The sequence below is a fragment of the Camelina sativa genome, chromosome 15 (assembly GCF_000633955.1).
Source record: "Camelina sativa cultivar DH55 chromosome 15, Cs, whole genome shotgun sequence".
NCBI classification, from domain to species: domain Eukaryota; kingdom Viridiplantae; phylum Streptophyta; class Magnoliopsida; order Brassicales; family Brassicaceae; genus Camelina; species Camelina sativa.
Genome location: NC_025699.1, coordinates 173285 through 192636, shown reverse-complemented (window position 1 = coordinate 192636; position 19352 = coordinate 173285). Strand labels below are relative to the sequence as shown.

Below are 19352 nucleotides of genomic sequence, written 5' to 3'. Positions count from 1 at the left end.
AGCTTTCATCTTTTTGCTAATTATTCTCTGTTTAGCAAGTCACTTGTGTTAAACTGTTAATGATTAAACCGTTACTACCAATCAATTTTCACTTCATTATATAAAAAAAGAATCAAAAAACAAAAAAAAAGTACTGAGATTTGTGGTCATGTGGTCTAAATACAAAACTCGGTTACTACCCAATGTACAAGACAACCGGTTTAGTATGTGTATAGTAGTAACTAACATACACCATCAACATGTATAATTGTATATGCAGCAAACTTCAAAAGTTCAAGTAAAAGCTTTTCTTCTCGGGCGCGTAAACGTGAATGATGAAGCGGAGGATCTTAAGGTGAGATGTCTCGTGAGTTCTGTGATTCCGAAAGCGCAGGATCTCTATAAGCAACAACAAGTTTCGAATAGAATTCAGACATGTTTTGGTCTCTCTCGTCTTCTTTGTCTTTGTTTACCAGACACTGCAAAAGGTTAAAAAACATCATCATCATCATCACCATTTTAAAGGTTATGAGAAAAAACGTATACACTGTACTCTGACAGTTATATTTGAGACTGCAAAAGATCCAGACTACATACTAACTACTATGCATAAGTGATTCTCTAAACTTTATAAACGTATACACTTTAGTATCTAGCCACATTCCTACCCTTGCAGCAACAAGTGATTCTCTAAACTCTATAAAGCCTTTACCTCGGTAGGATACGATCTGAAATTTGGTAAAAACCGTCTTTGGCAATANAAAAAACAAAAGGCTTCTTACATGGTAAAGTAGAGAGCAAACAACTGCAGTGAAGATGTATATTGCGCAAAAGTGGATCCACAGCCTGAAGCAAAAACACATACAAGCATAAGAAATTAGTCAAGGATAATAATAAAACAGGATACTTTTGTTTAGGCATAGCTTTGATTTCTTACTTATTTGATCCATCGTTGACATTAGAAATGCTGAAGTTATCCATAGACTTCTTTGGCAGGTCAAAAAACTCTTCAAACTCGGTGCCCATATAATTAACCGGAAGAAGTATGAAGATTCCAACCACAGAAGCAAAGCTAAACACTCTTATACTGTCAAGAAAATGCGTTGAAGTTTCAAATCATTTTGTCAAGAGAAAAAAAAAAATCAAACTTTAAAGCAGATTCTGGATGAATCAAATCACCTGAAGACAAAAACACGAACGAAGACCAAAGCATCTAAGCCAAGATTGGAAAGGATTTCATCATTGGTAGGTTCCAGTGCTCTTTTGACCCAACNTCCGACTGCAATTATGTGCATTAGTACCAAAGAGAAGATAGTGTAGCTGTGTACTATTGGCCAAAACTTTCCACCAGTTTCATACTTGGCCGCATATACGTTTAGGAGCTGCAACACAAAAGGACCAATAAGGTGAAGTTATCTCTATCACCAAGTTGCAATGGATTCATTAAGGCAAAAACGAATTAAGTGACGAGAATATGGATTCTTGATGTAACGTTTTTGTCATGACTTAAGCTTCAAAAGGGACTTTCGGTTTAAATATGCTATTCGAGAATCTAGAAAAGAGATTACACATTAAGAAACGATAAAAGTGAGATTCCATATACCAAAGGATGTGTAGCTGATTCATAGATTATAGAGCAGATATTCCTATATAGCTTTATCAAAGTTTTGAGGAGCATCAACAGAGGATATACTTAGCATTGTCCACAAACATCCAATTGGAATCATCTTAGATATTATATTATAATAAACTCCCTACATAAAAATGCTGAAGAGTAAGATTGGTTCAGTTACCTGGTTGCGGTAGATGACATATCCAAGACAATAGTAACCCAACAAGAACGGCAGTATCAATGGCGAAAGGAAGAAGTAAGTTATACCGAGAAGTCCAAAAAATAGAATCTTTGGGATTTCTTGGCAGAAAGGAGTTGAAGGAACTTCAAATTCTTTGTCATCTTCCTTGCCGAAAAGTTTATTTATTAAATTCCAAAGAAGAGGAACCAAACGTAGGACTTCTGATGATAAACCAGTCCATCCAGATGTCACAACATAAGATACAAAGAAAGATGCCTGCACCAATGATTAAACATAACTCATGGTCTGAAAAAAAAAAAATTGTGGAAACCTCAAAACTGGGTTTTGTGTTCATTACCTGTGCTGGCACAGCTGCAGCAAGCACACGAGGAATAGTCTTAGGTTCAAGGAACACATTAACACGATAAAGAGCAGATCCGGACAGTACATTTGTAAAAAAACTGTTCCACACGGTAAAGATTAGAAGCTTGATACATGCAGATTTCTCGATCTGGCTATGAGAATTGAATCCTTGCATTGAGGAAAGTAGAAGCATAATGGGTGGTACTGTCAAAAGGAAAAGCTGGAAAATTAGACTCGGAAGATATCCCGTAATCACTGTGCTCACGATTTTCCTGCAATCATAAGAAGAAAAAAAGCTTTTTGTAGTTGGTTCAACTGAAACAAAGAAACCATCTTTTATCTAATTAGGGCTTTACTTACATATTTAATAAGCCTGTTAGAAAAGGGAACCAAGTCTCTAACTGGTGAAGATTAGCAAGACCTTGAACCACTACAACAGGGACAATGTATAGGATTAACAGAGTTACGAAAGCCACGAGCACCACCACATTGGAGATCCATCTTCTCACAAACGATGCAGTGAAAAATGGCCAATGAACATCACTAGGCTCCGGGGCTCTCTCAGTCAGCCATTGTGTTGGATCTAGACCTTGCTGAATGTTTGTTGCTATTGCAGCACCATGTCTTGTCCTAAAGGAAACGAAAGCAGCTGGAACTTCCTAAAGGGTTTTGCAAAAAAAAAAGGAATGAATTATGAATATGTTCAAGAATGCAATCGTCACATAAAGCAAAATCCTCACCTCTCCTGCTAATAAAGACTGTTTCAATCTCATGTCGTCTTCTAACTTGTCAAGCTTCTTTTGGTAATGGTCAACCACATCAACATTCTTCCCAAACATCCCTAGAAACCCATCACGCCTACGAGATATGCTTCCGGATTTTACTCGAGTAAGCTTCTTGTACAGCTTCTCAGCATCATTCTACCCATAGTAACAAAATATATGAATTCCAGATATATCAAATAGGTAAGATAATATAGAATCCTTACACGGGGGAGAAAAGCTTACCATGAGAACTTTTAACTTGTCTGTCCGATGAACAACTATATGAGAAAGATACGTGGAAGAATGATATTCCCTGAAAAAGTTTTCCACTGTCTCACTTATACTGTTCCCGGACACAAGAGGGACGCCACTGACCAGAACCGTAAATTCATGTGGCTGAGGCTTGGATGAATAAAGATGAGCTATCCGCTTTGATGAGATGTACTGGTGCTCCTGCAAATTTAGTTTAAAAAATATTTTCTATTCACAAGATAGAGAAGCAAATAAGTTGAATGAAAGGGAAAAAAAAAACAAAAGGCTTCTTACATGGTAAAGTAGAGAGCAAACAACTGCAGTGAAGATGTATATTGCGCAAAAGTGGATCCACAGCCTGAAGCAAAAACACATACAAGCATAAGAAATTAGTCAAGGATAATAATAAAACAGGATACTTTTGTTTAGGCATAGCTTTGATTTCTTACTTATTTGATCCATCGTTGACATTAGAAATGCTGAAGTTATCCATAGACTTCTTTGGCAGGTCAAAAAACTCTTCAAACTCGGTGCCCATATAATTAACCGGAAGAAGTATGAAGATTCCAACCACAGAAGCAAAGCTAAACACTCTTATACTGTCAAGAAAATGCGTTGAAGTTTCAAATCATTTTGTCAAGAGAAAAAAAAAAATCAAACTTTAAAGCAGATTCTGGATGAATCAAATCACCTGAAGACAAAAACACGAACGAAGACCAAAGCATCTAAGCCAAGATTGGAAAGGATTTCATCATTGGTAGGTTCCAGTGCTCTTTTGACCCAACCTGCTGTAGGCAAAAGCCTCTCGAGGTTGAACGCATTTGACTGCTGAGAGTTCCCANAGCATTGTCCACAAACATCCAATTGGAATCATCTTAGATATTATATTATAATAAACTCCCTACATAAAAATGCTGAAGAGTAAGATTGGTTCAGTTACCTGGTTGCGGTAGATGACATATCCAAGACAATAGTAACCCAACAAGAACGGCAGTATCAATGGCGAAAGGAAGAAGTAAGTTATACCGAGAAGTCCAAAAAATAGAATCTTTGGGATTTCTTGGCAGAAAGGAGTTGAAGGAACTTCAAATTCTTTGTCATCTTCCTTGCCGAAAAGTTTATTTATTAAATTCCAAAGAAGAGGAACCAAACGTAGGACTTCTGATGATAAACCAGTCCATCCAGATGTCACAACATAAGATACAAAGAAAGATGCCTGCACCAATGATTAAACATAACTCATGGTCTGAAAAAAAAAAAATTGTGGAAACCTCAAAACTGGGTTTTGTGTTCATTACCTGTGCTGGCACAGCTGCAGCAAGCACACGAGGAATAGTCTTAGGTTCAAGGAACACATTAACACGATAAAGAGCAGATCCGGACAGTACATTTGTAAAAAAACTGTTCCACACGGTAAAGATTAGAAGCTTGATACATGCAGATTTCTCGATCTGGCTATGAGAATTGAATCCTTGCATTGAGGAAAGTAGAAGCATAATGGGTGGTACTGTCAAAAGGAAAAGCTGGAAAATTAGACTCGGAAGATATCCCGTAATCACTGTGCTCACGATTTTCCTGCAATCATAAGAAGAAAAAAAGCTTTTTGTAGTTGGTTCAACTGAAACAAAGAAACCATCTTTTATCTAATTAGGGCTTTACTTACATATTTAATAAGCCTGTTAGAAAAGGGAACCAAGTCTCTAACTGGTGAAGATTAGCAAGACCTTGAACCACTACAACAGGGACAATGTATAGGATTAACAGAGTTACGAAAGCCACGAGCACCACCACATTGGAGATCCATCTTCTCACAAACGATGCAGTGAAAAATGGCCAATGAACATCACTAGGCTCCGGGGCTCTCTCAGTCAGCCATTGTGTTGGATCTAGACCTTGCTGAATGTTTGTTGCTATTGCAGCACCATGTCTTGTCCTAAAGGAAACGAAAGCAGCTGGAACTTCCTAAAGGGTTTTGCAAAAAAAAAAGGAATGAATTATGAATATGTTCAAGAATGCAATCGTCACATAAAGCAAAATCCTCACCTCTCCTGCTAATAAAGACTGTTTCAATCTCATGTCGTCTTCTAACTTGTCAAGCTTCTTTTGGTAATGGTCAACCACATCAACATTCTTCCCAAACATCCCTAGAAACCCATCACGCCTACGAGATATGCTTCCGGATTTTACTCGAGTAAGCTTCTTGTACAGCTTCTCAGCATCATTCTACCCATAGTAACAAAATATATGAATTCCAGATATATCAAATAGGTAAGATAATATAGAATCCTTACACGGGGGAGAAAAGCTTACCATGAGAACTTTTAACTTGTCTGTCCGATGAACAACTATATGAGAAAGATACGTGGAAGAATGATATTCCCTGAAAAAGTTTTCCACTGTCTCACTTATACTGTTCCCGGACACAAGAGGGACGCCACTGACCAGAACCGTAAATTCATGTGGCTGAGGCTTGGATGAATAAAGATGAGCTATCCGCTTTGATGAGATGTACTGGTGCTCCTGCAAATTTAGTTTAAAAAATATTTTCTATTCACAAGATAGAGAAGCAAATAAGTTGAATGAAAGGGAAAAAAAAAACAAAAGGCTTCTTACATGGTAAAGTAGAGAGCAAACAACTGCAGTGAAGATGTATATTGCGCAAAAGTGGATCCACAGCCTGAAGCAAAAACACATACAAGCATAAGAAATTAGTCAAGGATAATAATAAAACAGGATACTTTTGTTTAGGCATAGCTTTGATTTCTTACTTATTTGATCCATCGTTGACATTAGAAATGCTGAAGTTATCCATAGACTTCTTTGGCAGGTCAAAAAACTCTTCAAACTCGGTGCCCATATAATTAACCGGAAGAAGTATGAAGATTCCAACCACAGAAGCAAAGCTAAACACTCTTATACTGTCAAGAAAATGCGTTGAAGTTTCAAATCATTTTGTCAAGAGAAAAAAAAAAATCAAACTTTAAAGCAGATTCTGGATGAATCAAATCACCTGAAGACAAAAACACGAACGAAGACCAAAGCATCTAAGCCAAGATTGGAAAGGATTTCATCATTGGTAGGTTCCAGTGCTCTTTTGACCCAACCTGCTGTAGGCAAAAGCCTCTCGAGGTTGAACGCATTTGACTGCTGAGAGTTCCCGTCTTTAACAAGCCGGGGACCGTATACAGTGACATTGGCAGGCTGTTTTCTCAAAATTGAATACAAAGTGAAAAACAGAAAACAGAGCCCAAGATTGATTCCAACTGAAGTTAAAAGTGCTGAGAGAAGCATAACTCCAAATTGTGCCCTCCTAACGCAACAAAAGGGATTGGTTTCAACCTAGCACTGCTGCCAACGAATATGAGTTGAGCGTTAGGAGGGAGTTAAACAATATGACTCATTTGCAATGCAGAGTGAAATCAAACACAATATATAGATCATTAATCATCGCAAGACCTCAGCAAATATGTGAAAATTGACAAACAAGATACGCGAATTTAATAGTTGTAAAGAGCATGGAGACTGGAGAGTAGGCTAAACCGGAATAGTAGAACCCATACCAATCAATGAAATCTTCAAGCTAATAAACGTTTTCTAATATGGATCATTAGACACATATCAAGAGTCGATTCTTCCAAAAGGCAGATGCTTTTTCAATCAAAAAAAAAAGAAAAAAAGAAAAAGAGCTCTGAGGCAGGGAAAAAACCAGGAGAAAAGATCGAACCTTTGGCGCGATTCAGGTGAGGCGGTGATTTCTCTGAGCTCTGACCATTCATCACATTCGATAAGTCCCTTGTACCGACATGATACAGAGTTCTCGGTTCCTCCAAATTGGATTTTTTTTTTTTTTTTCTTTAATTTTTGCGTTGGGATTCAAAAAAGAATCAATATTGATTATTTAAAGGTTACTTACTACTACTGGGTCAGAGAGGCAACACATGGATTTGCGTAGTTAAACTAATAAATTACAAATTTAGTTTTTTAATTAAATACTATCAGATTCAGATAAAGAAAGTACAAATACAATTACGTTAGGTTAATGGGCCTCAAAAAGTGCCCATTAAGAGTTCCTAAGCTCGTTTTATAAGTGAACCAAGGTTAAGAGTTCATCTTAAAGGGACGAGATTTGTTATGAAATGTTAAATACTGTATTCGTGCTCAGTGGCGTGTTCAGTTNTGAACCACTACAACAGGGACAATGTATAGGATTAACAGAGTTACGAAAGCCACGAGCACCACCACATTGGAGATCCATCTTCTCACAAACGATGCAGTGAAAAATGGCCAATGAACATCACTAGGCTCCGGGGCTCTCTCAGTCAGCCATTGTGTTGGATCTAGACCTTGCTGAATGTTTGTTGCTATTGCAGCACCATGTCTTGTCCTAAAGGAAACGAAAGCAGCTGGAACTTCCTAAAGGGTTTTGCAAAAAAAAAAGGAATGAATTATGAATATGTTCAAGAATGCAATCGTCACATAAAGCAAAATCCTCACCTCTCCTGCTAATAAAGACTGTTTCAATCTCATGTCGTCTTCTAACTTGTCAAGCTTCTTTTGGTAATGGTCAACCACATCAACATTCTTCCCAAACATCCCTAGAAACCCATCACGCCTACGAGATATGCTTCCGGATTTTACTCGAGTAAGCTTCTTGTACAGCTTCTCAGCATCATTCTACCCATAGTAACAAAATATATGAATTCCAGATATATCAAATAGGTAAGATAATATAGAATCCTTACACGGGGGAGAAAAGCTTACCATGAGAACTTTTAACTTGTCTGTCCGATGAACAACTATATGAGAAAGATACGTGGAAGAATGATATTCCCTGAAAAAGTTTTCCACTGTCTCACTTATACTGTTCCCGGACACAAGAGGGACGCCACTGACCAGAACCGTAAATTCATGTGGCTGAGGCTTGGATGAATAAAGATGAGCTATCCGCTTTGATGAGATGTACTGGTGCTCCTGCAAATTTAGTTTAAAAAATATTTTCTATTCACAAGATAGAGAAGCAAATAAGTTGAATGAAAGGGAAAAAAAAAACAAAAGGCTTCTTACATGGTAAAGTAGAGAGCAAACAACTGCAGTGAAGATGTATATTGCGCAAAAGTGGATCCACAGCCTGAAGCAAAAACACATACAAGCATAAGAAATTAGTCAAGGATAATAATAAAACAGGATACTTTTGTTTAGGCATAGCTTTGATTTCTTACTTATTTGATCCATCGTTGACATTAGAAATGCTGAAGTTATCCATAGACTTCTTTGGCAGGTCAAAAAACTCTTCAAACTCGGTGCCCATATAATTAACCGGAAGAAGTATGAAGATTCCAACCACAGAAGCAAAGCTAAACACTCTTATACTGTCAAGAAAATGCGTTGAAGTTTCAAATCATTTTGTCAAGAGAAAAAAAAAAATCAAACTTTAAAGCAGATTCTGGATGAATCAAATCACCTGAAGACAAAAACACGAACGAAGACCAAAGCATCTAAGCCAAGATTGGAAAGGATTTCATCATTGGTAGGTTCCAGTGCTCTTTTGACCCAACCTGCTGTAGGCAAAAGCCTCTCGAGGTTGAACGCATTTGACTGCTGAGAGTTCCCGTCTTTAACAAGCCGGGGACCGTATACAGTGACATTGGCAGGCTGTTTTCTCAAAATTGAATACAAAGTGAAAAACAGAAAACAGAGCCCAAGATTGATTCCAACTGAAGTTAAAAGTGCTGAGAGAAGCATAACTCCAAATTGTGCCCTCCTAACGCAACAAAAGGGATTGGTTTCAACCTAGCACTGCTGCCAACGAATATGAGTTGAGCGTTAGGAGGGAGTTAAACAATATGACTCATTTGCAATGCAGAGTGAAATCAAACACAATATATAGATCATTAATCATCGCAAGACCTCAGCAAATATGTGAAAATTGACAAACAAGATACGCGAATTTAATAGTTGTAAAGAGCATGGAGACTGGAGAGTAGGCTAAACCGGAATAGTAGAACCCATACCAATCAATGAAATCTTCAAGCTAATAAACGTTTTCTAATATGGATCATTAGACACATATCAAGAGTCGATTCTTCCAAAAGGCAGATGCTTTTTCAATCAAAAAAAAAAGAAAAAAAGAAAAAGAGCTCTGAGGCAGGGAAAAAACCAGGAGAAAAGATCGAACCTTTGGCGCGATTCAGGTGAGGCGGTGATTTCTCTGAGCTCTGACCATTCATCACATTCGATAAGTCCCTTGTACCGACATGATACAGAGTTCTCGGTTCCTCCAAATTGGATTTTTTTTTTTTTTTTCTTTAATTTTTGCGTTGGGATTCAAAAAAGAATCAATATTGATTATTTAAAGGTTACTTACTACTACTGGGTCAGAGAGGCAACACATGGATTTGCGTAGTTAAACTAATAAATTACAAATTTAGTTTTTTAATTAAATACTATCAGATTCAGATAAAGAAAGTACAAATACAATTACGTTAGGTTAATGGGCCTCAAAAAGTGCCCATTAAGAGTTCCTAAGCTCGTTTTATAAGTGAACCAAGGTTAAGAGTTCATCTTAAAGGGACGAGATTTGTTATGAAATGTTAAATACTGTATTCGTGCTCAGTGGCGTGTTCAGTTGGGGATTTGAACCCTTGAACTCAATTATTATATGATGCATCAATAATGCATCATTGACCACTAGTCTACTTACATCACTAATTAGTACCCATAAACTAAACATTTTATACTTTTATGTGGTCCTGTTCGTGCTCCTCAACATATGGCTTAGCCGGTTGGTTCCTCTGTACAATTTTTTAAATGGTTACAACTTTAAAACTACTGTATAAAGGCCAATCGTGAAAATGAAGGAAAAAAAAACGAGGCATTTAGGAATGCCTTTAATGTTGATTGAAACAAAGAGAGTGAGAAGCAGGAGCGAGAGGGTTATGACCAATGTTCGAACCCAAGACCTTGAGGATCCGAACACAACGTGTTCTCACCACAACGCAATGGTCACATTGGTCGTTCACATTGACACTCTTAGCCAATTTAACCTCTAAATCTTTCTTGAACAGACGTATTATATGGGATTTGTTATCAGTATGACCAACATAACNGATATTCCCTGAAAAAGTTTTCCACTGTCTCACTTATACTGTTCCCGGACACAAGAGGGACGCCACTGACCAGAACCGTAAATTCATGTGGCTGAGGCTTGGATGAATAAAGATGAGCTATCCGCTTTGATGAGATGTACTGGTGCTCCTGCAAATTTAGTTTAAAAAATATTTTCTATTCACAAGATAGAGAAGCAAATAAGTTGAATGAAAGGGAAAAAAAAAACAAAAGGCTTCTTACATGGTAAAGTAGAGAGCAAACAACTGCAGTGAAGATGTATATTGCGCAAAAGTGGATCCACAGCCTGAAGCAAAAACACATACAAGCATAAGAAATTAGTCAAGGATAATAATAAAACAGGATACTTTTGTTTAGGCATAGCTTTGATTTCTTACTTATTTGATCCATCGTTGACATTAGAAATGCTGAAGTTATCCATAGACTTCTTTGGCAGGTCAAAAAACTCTTCAAACTCGGTGCCCATATAATTAACCGGAAGAAGTATGAAGATTCCAACCACAGAAGCAAAGCTAAACACTCTTATACTGTCAAGAAAATGCGTTGAAGTTTCAAATCATTTTGTCAAGAGAAAAAAAAAAATCAAACTTTAAAGCAGATTCTGGATGAATCAAATCACCTGAAGACAAAAACACGAACGAAGACCAAAGCATCTAAGCCAAGATTGGAAAGGATTTCATCATTGGTAGGTTCCAGTGCTCTTTTGACCCAACCTGCTGTAGGCAAAAGCCTCTCGAGGTTGAACGCATTTGACTGCTGAGAGTTCCCGTCTTTAACAAGCCGGGGACCGTATACAGTGACATTGGCAGGCTGTTTTCTCAAAATTGAATACAAAGTGAAAAACAGAAAACAGAGCCCAAGATTGATTCCAACTGAAGTTAAAAGTGCTGAGAGAAGCATAACTCCAAATTGTGCCCTCCTAACGCAACAAAAGGGATTGGTTTCAACCTAGCACTGCTGCCAACGAATATGAGTTGAGCGTTAGGAGGGAGTTAAACAATATGACTCATTTGCAATGCAGAGTGAAATCAAACACAATATATAGATCATTAATCATCGCAAGACCTCAGCAAATATGTGAAAATTGACAAACAAGATACGCGAATTTAATAGTTGTAAAGAGCATGGAGACTGGAGAGTAGGCTAAACCGGAATAGTAGAACCCATACCAATCAATGAAATCTTCAAGCTAATAAACGTTTTCTAATATGGATCATTAGACACATATCAAGAGTCGATTCTTCCAAAAGGCAGATGCTTTTTCAATCAAAAAAAAAAGAAAAAAAGAAAAAGAGCTCTGAGGCAGGGAAAAAACCAGGAGAAAAGATCGAACCTTTGGCGCGATTCAGGTGAGGCGGTGATTTCTCTGAGCTCTGACCATTCATCACATTCGATAAGTCCCTTGTACCGACATGATACAGAGTTCTCGGTTCCTCCAAATTGGATTTTTTTTTTTTTTTTCTTTAATTTTTGCGTTGGGATTCAAAAAAGAATCAATATTGATTATTTAAAGGTTACTTACTACTACTGGGTCAGAGAGGCAACACATGGATTTGCGTAGTTAAACTAATAAATTACAAATTTAGTTTTTTAATTAAATACTATCAGATTCAGATAAAGAAAGTACAAATACAATTACGTTAGGTTAATGGGCCTCAAAAAGTGCCCATTAAGAGTTCCTAAGCTCGTTTTATAAGTGAACCAAGGTTAAGAGTTCATCTTAAAGGGACGAGATTTGTTATGAAATGTTAAATACTGTATTCGTGCTCAGTGGCGTGTTCAGTTGGGGATTTGAACCCTTGAACTCAATTATTATATGATGCATCAATAATGCATCATTGACCACTAGTCTACTTACATCACTAATTAGTACCCATAAACTAAACATTTTATACTTTTATGTGGTCCTGTTCGTGCTCCTCAACATATGGCTTAGCCGGTTGGTTCCTCTGTACAATTTTTTAAATGGTTACAACTTTAAAACTACTGTATAAAGGCCAATCGTGAAAATGAAGGAAAAAAAAACGAGGCATTTAGGAATGCCTTTAATGTTGATTGAAACAAAGAGAGTGAGAAGCAGGAGCGAGAGGGTTATGACCAATGTTCGAACCCAAGACCTTGAGGATCCGAACACAACGTGTTCTCACCACAACGCAATGGTCACATTGGTCGTTCACATTGACACTCTTAGCCAATTTAACCTCTAAATCTTTCTTGAACAGACGTATTATATGGGATTTGTTATCAGTATGACCAACATAACAACAATAATAATACGAGATTATTTCAACGAAACAGTAAATGTCGCGGAACAATAGTTCAAAGACATTATTAAGGTGACTGAAACAGCAAGAGAGAAAACAAAGACAAAGAAACGACGGCATTTCAGGGTGATATCTCATTTTCAGATGGCTTCGAGAGCTTGAAGGACGTCAGCTTTGACATCTTCAAAGTCTTCAACTCCAAAGCTGAAACGAACCAAGTTATCTTTGATTCCATACTTCATCCTCTCCTCTTGCGTCAGATCCCTATAAATTAAACCGTACAAATTAATTAGTCAAACTACAAATCGGTGATTTGATGAGTTTGTCAACTGAGAAGCTTATAACATACCAGTAGGACATGATGGCAGGTTGGTCCACGATGCTTTCGCAGCCACCGAAAGATGGTGCAATGTAAGGTATCTTGAGAGCATCCACAAACTTGATTGTCCTTTCAATGTCTCCATCAATCTACTCAATCAAGATAATCACGGTTTTCAGGATCATTTTTACTCTAAAAATAGATGCTGAAACTTGCTTGAGTAGAGAAAGAGAGAGATTAGGTTGGTGATTGATCTTTACCTCGAAACTGACCACACCTCCAAAACCACTCATTTGTCGCTTGGCGAGTTCATGTTCGGGATGACTTGGAAGACCTGGATAGTATACATGACTCACCTGCAAATCAAAATGCACTGATCGTTACAGTGTTGTTTCAGTAAATTTTACTCAAAAAAGCATACTCAAGAGATATCGCATACCTTAGGATGTGCCTCTAAAATTTCGGCCATTCTAAAAGCAGTCGAGTTCTGTTGCTGTACACGAAGATGCATTGTCTTCATGCCTCGGATGAGTAGGTACGCAGCGTTCTGTTAACAAACTTTTTGTGAGAATTCATGAAATAATTAAAGGCGTCATAAGAGAGAGAGATTCATGAGACGGTCAAGTAATTTACCGGGTTAAGTGTGCCTCCCAACACATGATGCAGATTGCGGATTTCTGAAACCAACTCAAGTGGACCGCAGATGCATCCACCAAGAACCTAAGCCAGGGTGTAACAATCTTTGTTAATAACTACACAGCCAATGAACGGTCTTTTGATGTTTTACAATACATGGAACACTTAATACTCACATCATTGTGTCCTCCAATGTACTTTGTAGCAGAGTGCACGACAAGATCAGCACCAAGAGCAAGGGCTTTCTGATTCATAGGTGTCGCAAATGTGCCATCAATGCAAACAAGAGTTCCCCTTTTGTGACATATTTCTGAAACTAGCTCAATGTCGACACATCTAAGGAATGGGTTTGTCGGGGACTCCGTGAAGAACAGAGCAACCTGCCAAACAAGTCGGAATGAATTTGAGAGACATATTCTTTTTCCAACTGTAAGAAAAGAATATTAAGGCACAATATGTTACAGAACTGACCTTGAACTCATTCACTGCAGCTTCAAGCCCTGCGATATCAGCAGGATCAATCACAGTGACCTGGACATAAACATGATATCAATCGTCCAACATGAAATGGATCTATGTGGGTTATAAACAGAGAAACTGGAAAAGTTCAAAAGGAAGACTGTAACTAAAAAATTTGGTGCTAATAAGTTCTTACAGTGATCCCCATCTTGGGAAGAAAATTCTCCATGAAGATTCTAGTCTTCCTATAGCAATCTGTAGTAGTCACAATGTGTCCACCAGCAGGAACCAAAGCCAAAAGCATAACAGTGCTTGCACACATGCCAGAAGCCATAACCAAAGTCGATTCAGCTCCTTCAAGTGCACTACACATTATATTAATCAAACAAAGCATCAAAGAAGATAATCTTAAGGAAAAGGCAAGTGTTATTATAAAACACATAATAATTACGATAATATAATAATAATAATAACCTTATCTTCTCTTCAAGTACCACCGTCGTAGGGTTACCATAACGACCATACTCGAAACTCACACTCCTTTTCTCCTACAACATATTCAAGTTTTTCAACACACAAACAAACAACAAAGTCAATGATTCCTTCCTAATACAGATTGTTTCAACGTAATGAGTTAAAGGGACTACTCAATGAACAACGAACCTTGAAGTCAAGAAGCTCAGCAGTTTTCTTGAAGAAGTAGGCAGATGTGTTGACTACAGGAGTAGTAATAGCATCCGTGACTATACCACGACCTAATCTTTCACCTGTTTAATAAAAACCCCCAAAATCTAATAATAATCAGATATGAAAATTGAAATGCCCCCAAAAAGGAAAAAGAAATGGATCTAGCGGTGGTGACGAGACGACGTACCGGCATGAACAGTAAGGCTCCCATCGGAGCTTAAGAATGAGTGTTTGGAATCCGTCAACTGTACACTACCTAACTTCTCCCTAACAAGCCCCTCCTCGGCCACCAAAACCTCCTCATCGATCACGACGGGAGGAACGGCGGCCACGGGGGCGGCGGCGGCGGCTGCAGATGCGGAGGAAGAAACCGCAGAAGCAGACGAGGAAGCAGCAGCAGACGCCGCCGCCGCCGCCGAAGGTAACCCGGAGGAAAGGTTGTTGGACCACTTAGCCGCCACGATCTGCGCGACACCGATGTTGCTACAGTTTCTGCGGGCTTTGATGCTCAGCTGACGGACGAAATTAGGAGGAAACCTCAAGATCCTCGAGGATAATCCACCGTCACCGGTGAATGAGGCAGAGATCCCCGCGGCGGCATTGACACGGCGGCGAGATGATCCACCGACGGGAGAACCGACGAGATCTGGATCAGAACGGCATTGAAAGCCGGAGATTGAGGATGTGGAGAAGATCGAAGGGCACTGGAATGAAGAGACGGCCATTTGTTTCGTTTCTCTCTCGTTGTCTCGTGTGTGTGTGGTTTAGAGGAAGAGGTAGGTGCGTGAGGAGGGCTCTCTTTCTCCAATGGGCGGGTTTTTAACAAGCCTAAATATTGCTTTTTTGTCGTTTTGTGTGTTTAACCACTCCTTTGGGTTTAGATTAACTTAACCCAATTATCTTAAACTAAACCATGGTTTTTTATTTTTTTTATTTTTTTGCTTTTTAGGATTATTATTTTCTAATTTTGTTTGCTTGACTAATATTTTATTCTAATTTTTCTACATTACAAATATAGAACACGTTTCTTGCCAGAATTTTAAAACTTATCTCTAAATTAAAAAGAATCTTTGGAATTCGATAATGTGTTTTTGTTTGTTGAGTTTTCTCAAATTCAAGTTCCAACTCATTTGTATTGTTAAAAGTTAAAACATTCAATTTCATGTTGAAAATTTGCTTAAGAAACTAGTAATAATAACTTTTTAAAAAGCGAGAACGATATCTTTATCCTGTAGTGGCTAATAGGATTTTTTTTTGTTTTGAGGAATATAACATCTCTATCTTAATCATCTGGCTAATCCAAATTTGGGTGTTTTTGTTTTGACTATGACCTGTTTTTTTTTGCTTAAAAAAGATTGTTGCTAGTCTTCAAATAGAATCTATCTATGCAATTTAGATTCGATAACAATTTGTTACAGTTGCAAACACTTTCAACTTTTTTATTCATCTCTATTTGCTAAAAACGATCAAAATGCACCTACAGTTGAAAATTTGTCTTCTATAGTTAAAAAAAAAAGTGTATTAATCTTATTATGTTTAACAATTGGACCCGAACTAGTAATAAATAAGGTCCACTTGAACGAGAGATAGTTAGTGGTCTGGGTCCAAACACCACCAATATAATAAGTCTTTAAAGACACTATCATGAGTCACATTTCAAAAGCTTTTGTATTTGTGGTCATTTGTTCGTGTAGCGATTAACAAGATATTTAAAAAGATGTGAAAAAAAAACACGATTGAAACTTATAGGGTAGTCAATCTAAAATTCATATGAAAACGTAGTTATACGGTTATATACCTCAAAAGAATGATAGCTGGAAAAAAAGAGGAAACAAAAAAGTCAATCAGTCAGACAAAAACAGAACAGTTTGGTAACCCTCTGATGACTCCCTCAGCTTTTACTTGTACTTGTTGGGTGAATGGTAATGTGCTTTATGTATGTGAGTTTAAAAAAATGTTCTTACTATTATTTTACTAAAATGCCACTTAAAATGTGTGAACGTGCGTTTTAAGACCTGAGGGTAGGTCGCGTTGCTTTTTGATTATTATTAATGAATGACTTCGTTAAATTATTATACTATTGTTTACTTATTGAAGACAAATCAGTGAAGTATTTCATGACTGAATCATTAAACAAAAATATATGCGAAAATAACACGAAAATTTTTACAAACAAACAAAAACTGATATAAAATTCGCACAAGGATATGCCGTGTAGGTAGGTCATCATTATTGAGTTGTAAAATAAATAAATAAATCTTATGAACTTGTTGTTATGTTCACTACAAAAATTGGGACCCTACAAATTCGCCGGCTTTAACTATAGCCAGAAATATAATTAGCTATCCATATATATAAGGCTGGAAAATACTACAAATTAAAATAAAAATTTCCTATTGTATAATTTACATTTTCAATTTCTATAATTTATGTTCTGTTGATTGATAGTGAAGATTATATATTTTTCTCTACCCAATTTAAATCGAAACTACAATCAGTTATATACAGTAGTAGTTTGATCATAGCCCGCCAAATGGACCACAAAAACACTTATAGTGATGTTTCGTTTTTTCTATTTTGGAAAAGCCATACAAAATTGATTTTTTTAAAGTTTGTTATCATCCGTCCAATAAGGAAAGCACCAACAATAAAATTAATCGATAACTACGTGTCCCGTGACTCCCATTAACGTCTGTGTCACTATTATTGTAATGTTCAATGGTCATATTATATAGACACACTCAATAGAGTGCTTTGTTTATGAATTCTGATTTCCATAGTTTTCTTTTTGTGTCCACGGTTTTAAAAACACTGCGACTTTGGTACACCCAAGGTTAACCAATTTTGACACTTTTTGTTTTGGCGGATTACTACATCAATCAATACTGTTAGGAAACCTAAATAGAATTCAGGCTAGTAAATCAATCAGTGATAACTATCAAATAACACATTCGATTGCAATCTTTGGTTTCGATAGAAGCACCGTAGGTTATACTATAGTATCAATCTATAGTGCAGATGATAAAAAGATTGGTGTTTATTGAATAGAAAAGCAACAAAAAGAGGACAGCGGGTTTAAACCAAAATGGTGGTATATGATTTGCTTTCTCAGATAAAAGGTTTTCCTCTTCTTAGTCAAAAACAGAAAAATCAAAAAGCGAAAAAAATCGTCAAAAGAGGGAGAGATATATAGCATAAGATGAAACAGCTACTACATTTGGAAATGATAACAAATCACTTGCTTTTTGATCTTCTTATTGTGAAGGGAGAGAAGAGTTGGTTTAGTGATGAGCAGCAGCCTTAGCTTCCGCCTTAATCTGTGAGTTCTTCTTTATCTGCACATGAAGAAGCATTTGTTGGTATCATCATCACTTAGCAAACAATGGGATACTCTTAAGGTAGTACCAGAGTCTCGACCTGCATAACTATTTTTCTTAGGGTTTGGAAACCAGACATACCATTGCAAACTATTGATGCTTTGAAAGGCAACAAAAAAAACACATTGCAGTAATGAGAAAAGCGAGCTATGAACATACAGTGGAATATGAGATTAGAACTCAGAACATAACCATTGGATTCAAAGAAGGATCATGTTACTTGCGAATAGATTACTCCAAGTAAAAGAAGAAAAGTAGCAAACTTGTAATTCAGATATCTAATTTTAGCTTAACTATGCAATGATATAAATCAAATCTACTAATGGACAAGACAAAAAAAAAATCGAAACTTGAAAGTATAATTGAAGCAACATCACGTAAGATTCGATAGAGAGATGTACCTTCAAAGCCTTGAGCTTCACGTTCCCGTAGATGAGACCCAACCCGAAAGCCGAAGCACGAGCCACCTAATTCGATGATACACAAAACAAAAGACTCGATGAAGAACTCTTAAAAAACCAAAATTCCTACAAGTCAAAATACAGATCGAGAAACTGATCGGAGAGAGAGATAGATTACCAGAGCAAGAGTGCTGGTACCGGAGTAAAGTCCTGGAGGTGGCGCCATTGATTGATTCAGCAAATTCTTCGGTCAGAGATTCAATTAAACCCTAAAACCCCCCAAATCGATCGAATCTTCCGAAATCTCAGATTCGCGAGGAGTGATTGATATGAAAAAGACCCCAGCGGCTCCTTTGTCTTCCTTCTTCTCAGGGAAAAAAATATATTCACTGGGCTTTCTACGGGCCTTTAATTAATAATAGCTAGTAATACTTCAGGCCCATATCCTTCTTACTCCATTTTTTTTTGTAATTTTAACTTTTTATCCTATAACAAAATTATAGGATTAAAACCTTTAATAACAAAATTTTGTTTATAAAAACCAAGATTGAAATTTTTTTAAAAAAAAAGACAATCATGACATGTTTTTAAAAAAATATAAAATTCATATATAGAAATATCTTAATAAAACATTTGTTGAACATTGTAGACATTGAACTTGAACATAGGAATAATTATTTAAGCAAATTGTTTGTTTTGTTTTGAGACAAAAAAAAAAAAGAAAAAAAAAAAGAAGGGAAGAGTTTTGGTCATTAGCTTCACTTCCAAGCTTTCCTTCCTCTGAACTGGCTACCGCTGAGGCTATTCTTCTTTTTCTTGGCTATCTTTGATTTCCCAGCCTTTCTTCTTATTGCAGCCAGAGGCATATTCTTCTTGTGCTCCTTCTGTCTATTGCTCGATCCTCCGGTCTGCGTTCGTTTTCAATTCACACAA

At 37.1% G+C, this 19352-nt stretch overlaps 5 protein-coding genes and 1 pseudogene across 6 annotated transcripts; all 6 read right to left on the bottom strand.

Annotated features, from left to right (window-relative positions):
* On the bottom strand, positions 76–11757 carry LOC104747960 (CSC1-like protein HYP1). The gene is made up of 13 exons (XM_019237152.1): positions 11610–11757; positions 11046–11233; positions 3843–3992; positions 3601–3750; positions 3446–3509; positions 3143–3352; positions 2876–3055; positions 2496–2794; positions 2131–2407; positions 1773–2048; positions 1175–1361; positions 692–753; positions 76–458 (listed from the first exon to the last, which is right to left on the bottom strand). The coding sequence occupies exons 2-13, from the start codon at positions 11174–11176 to the stop codon at positions 330–332; spliced, it is 2115 nt and encodes a 704-aa protein (XP_019092697.1). The 5' UTR covers positions 11177–11233; positions 11610–11757; the 3' UTR covers positions 76–329.
* Positions 4024–7023, bottom strand: LOC104744257 (CSC1-like protein HYP1). 2 transcript variants are annotated; one of them, XM_010465276.2, is made up of 9 exons: positions 6876–7023; positions 6162–6499; positions 5920–6069; positions 5765–5828; positions 5462–5671; positions 5195–5374; positions 4815–5113; positions 4450–4726; positions 4025–4367 (listed from the first exon to the last, which is right to left on the bottom strand). In XM_010465276.2, exons 2-9 carry the CDS (start codon positions 6440–6442, stop codon positions 4053–4055), a joined length of 1776 nt encoding a protein of 591 aa, XP_010463578.1. In that variant the 5' UTR covers positions 6443–6499; positions 6876–7023; the 3' UTR covers positions 4025–4052. The 2 variants fall into 2 exon arrangements, with proteins under 2 accessions (XP_019092696.1, XP_010463578.1); XM_019237151.1 differs by lacking the exon at positions 6876–7023 and having other exon boundaries at positions 4024–4367; positions 6162–6489.
* Positions 7322–9074, bottom strand: LOC104747959 (CSC1-like protein HYP1). Its single transcript, XM_019236589.1, has 7 exons — positions 9059–9074; positions 8613–8950; positions 8371–8520; positions 8216–8279; positions 7913–8122; positions 7646–7825; positions 7322–7564 (listed from the first exon to the last, which is right to left on the bottom strand). Exons 2-7 carry the CDS (start codon positions 8891–8893, stop codon positions 7322–7324), a joined length of 1128 nt encoding a protein of 375 aa, XP_019092134.1. The 5' UTR covers positions 8894–8950; positions 9059–9074.
* On the bottom strand, positions 12525–15442 carry LOC104744259 (cystathionine gamma-synthase 1, chloroplastic-like). The gene is made up of 11 exons (XM_010465282.2): positions 14829–15442; positions 14618–14721; positions 14429–14502; positions 14151–14319; positions 13967–14026; positions 13672–13875; positions 13493–13579; positions 13299–13406; positions 13120–13215; positions 12890–13008; positions 12525–12804 (listed from the first exon to the last, which is right to left on the bottom strand). Exons 1-11 carry the CDS (start codon positions 15364–15366, stop codon positions 12681–12683), a joined length of 1683 nt encoding a protein of 560 aa, XP_010463584.1. The 5' UTR covers positions 15367–15442; the 3' UTR covers positions 12525–12680.
* LOC104744256 lies at positions 17661–18652 on the bottom strand (the record flags this gene model as incomplete). Its single annotated transcript, XM_010465275.2, is given in 3 exon segments — positions 17661–17976; positions 18420–18485; positions 18598–18652. Coding segments are annotated over 3 exon segments (168 nt in total). The 3' UTR covers positions 17661–17922.
* LOC104744255 overlaps positions 19063–19352 on the bottom strand; it is a 3757-nt pseudogene continuing 3467 nt past the window's right edge.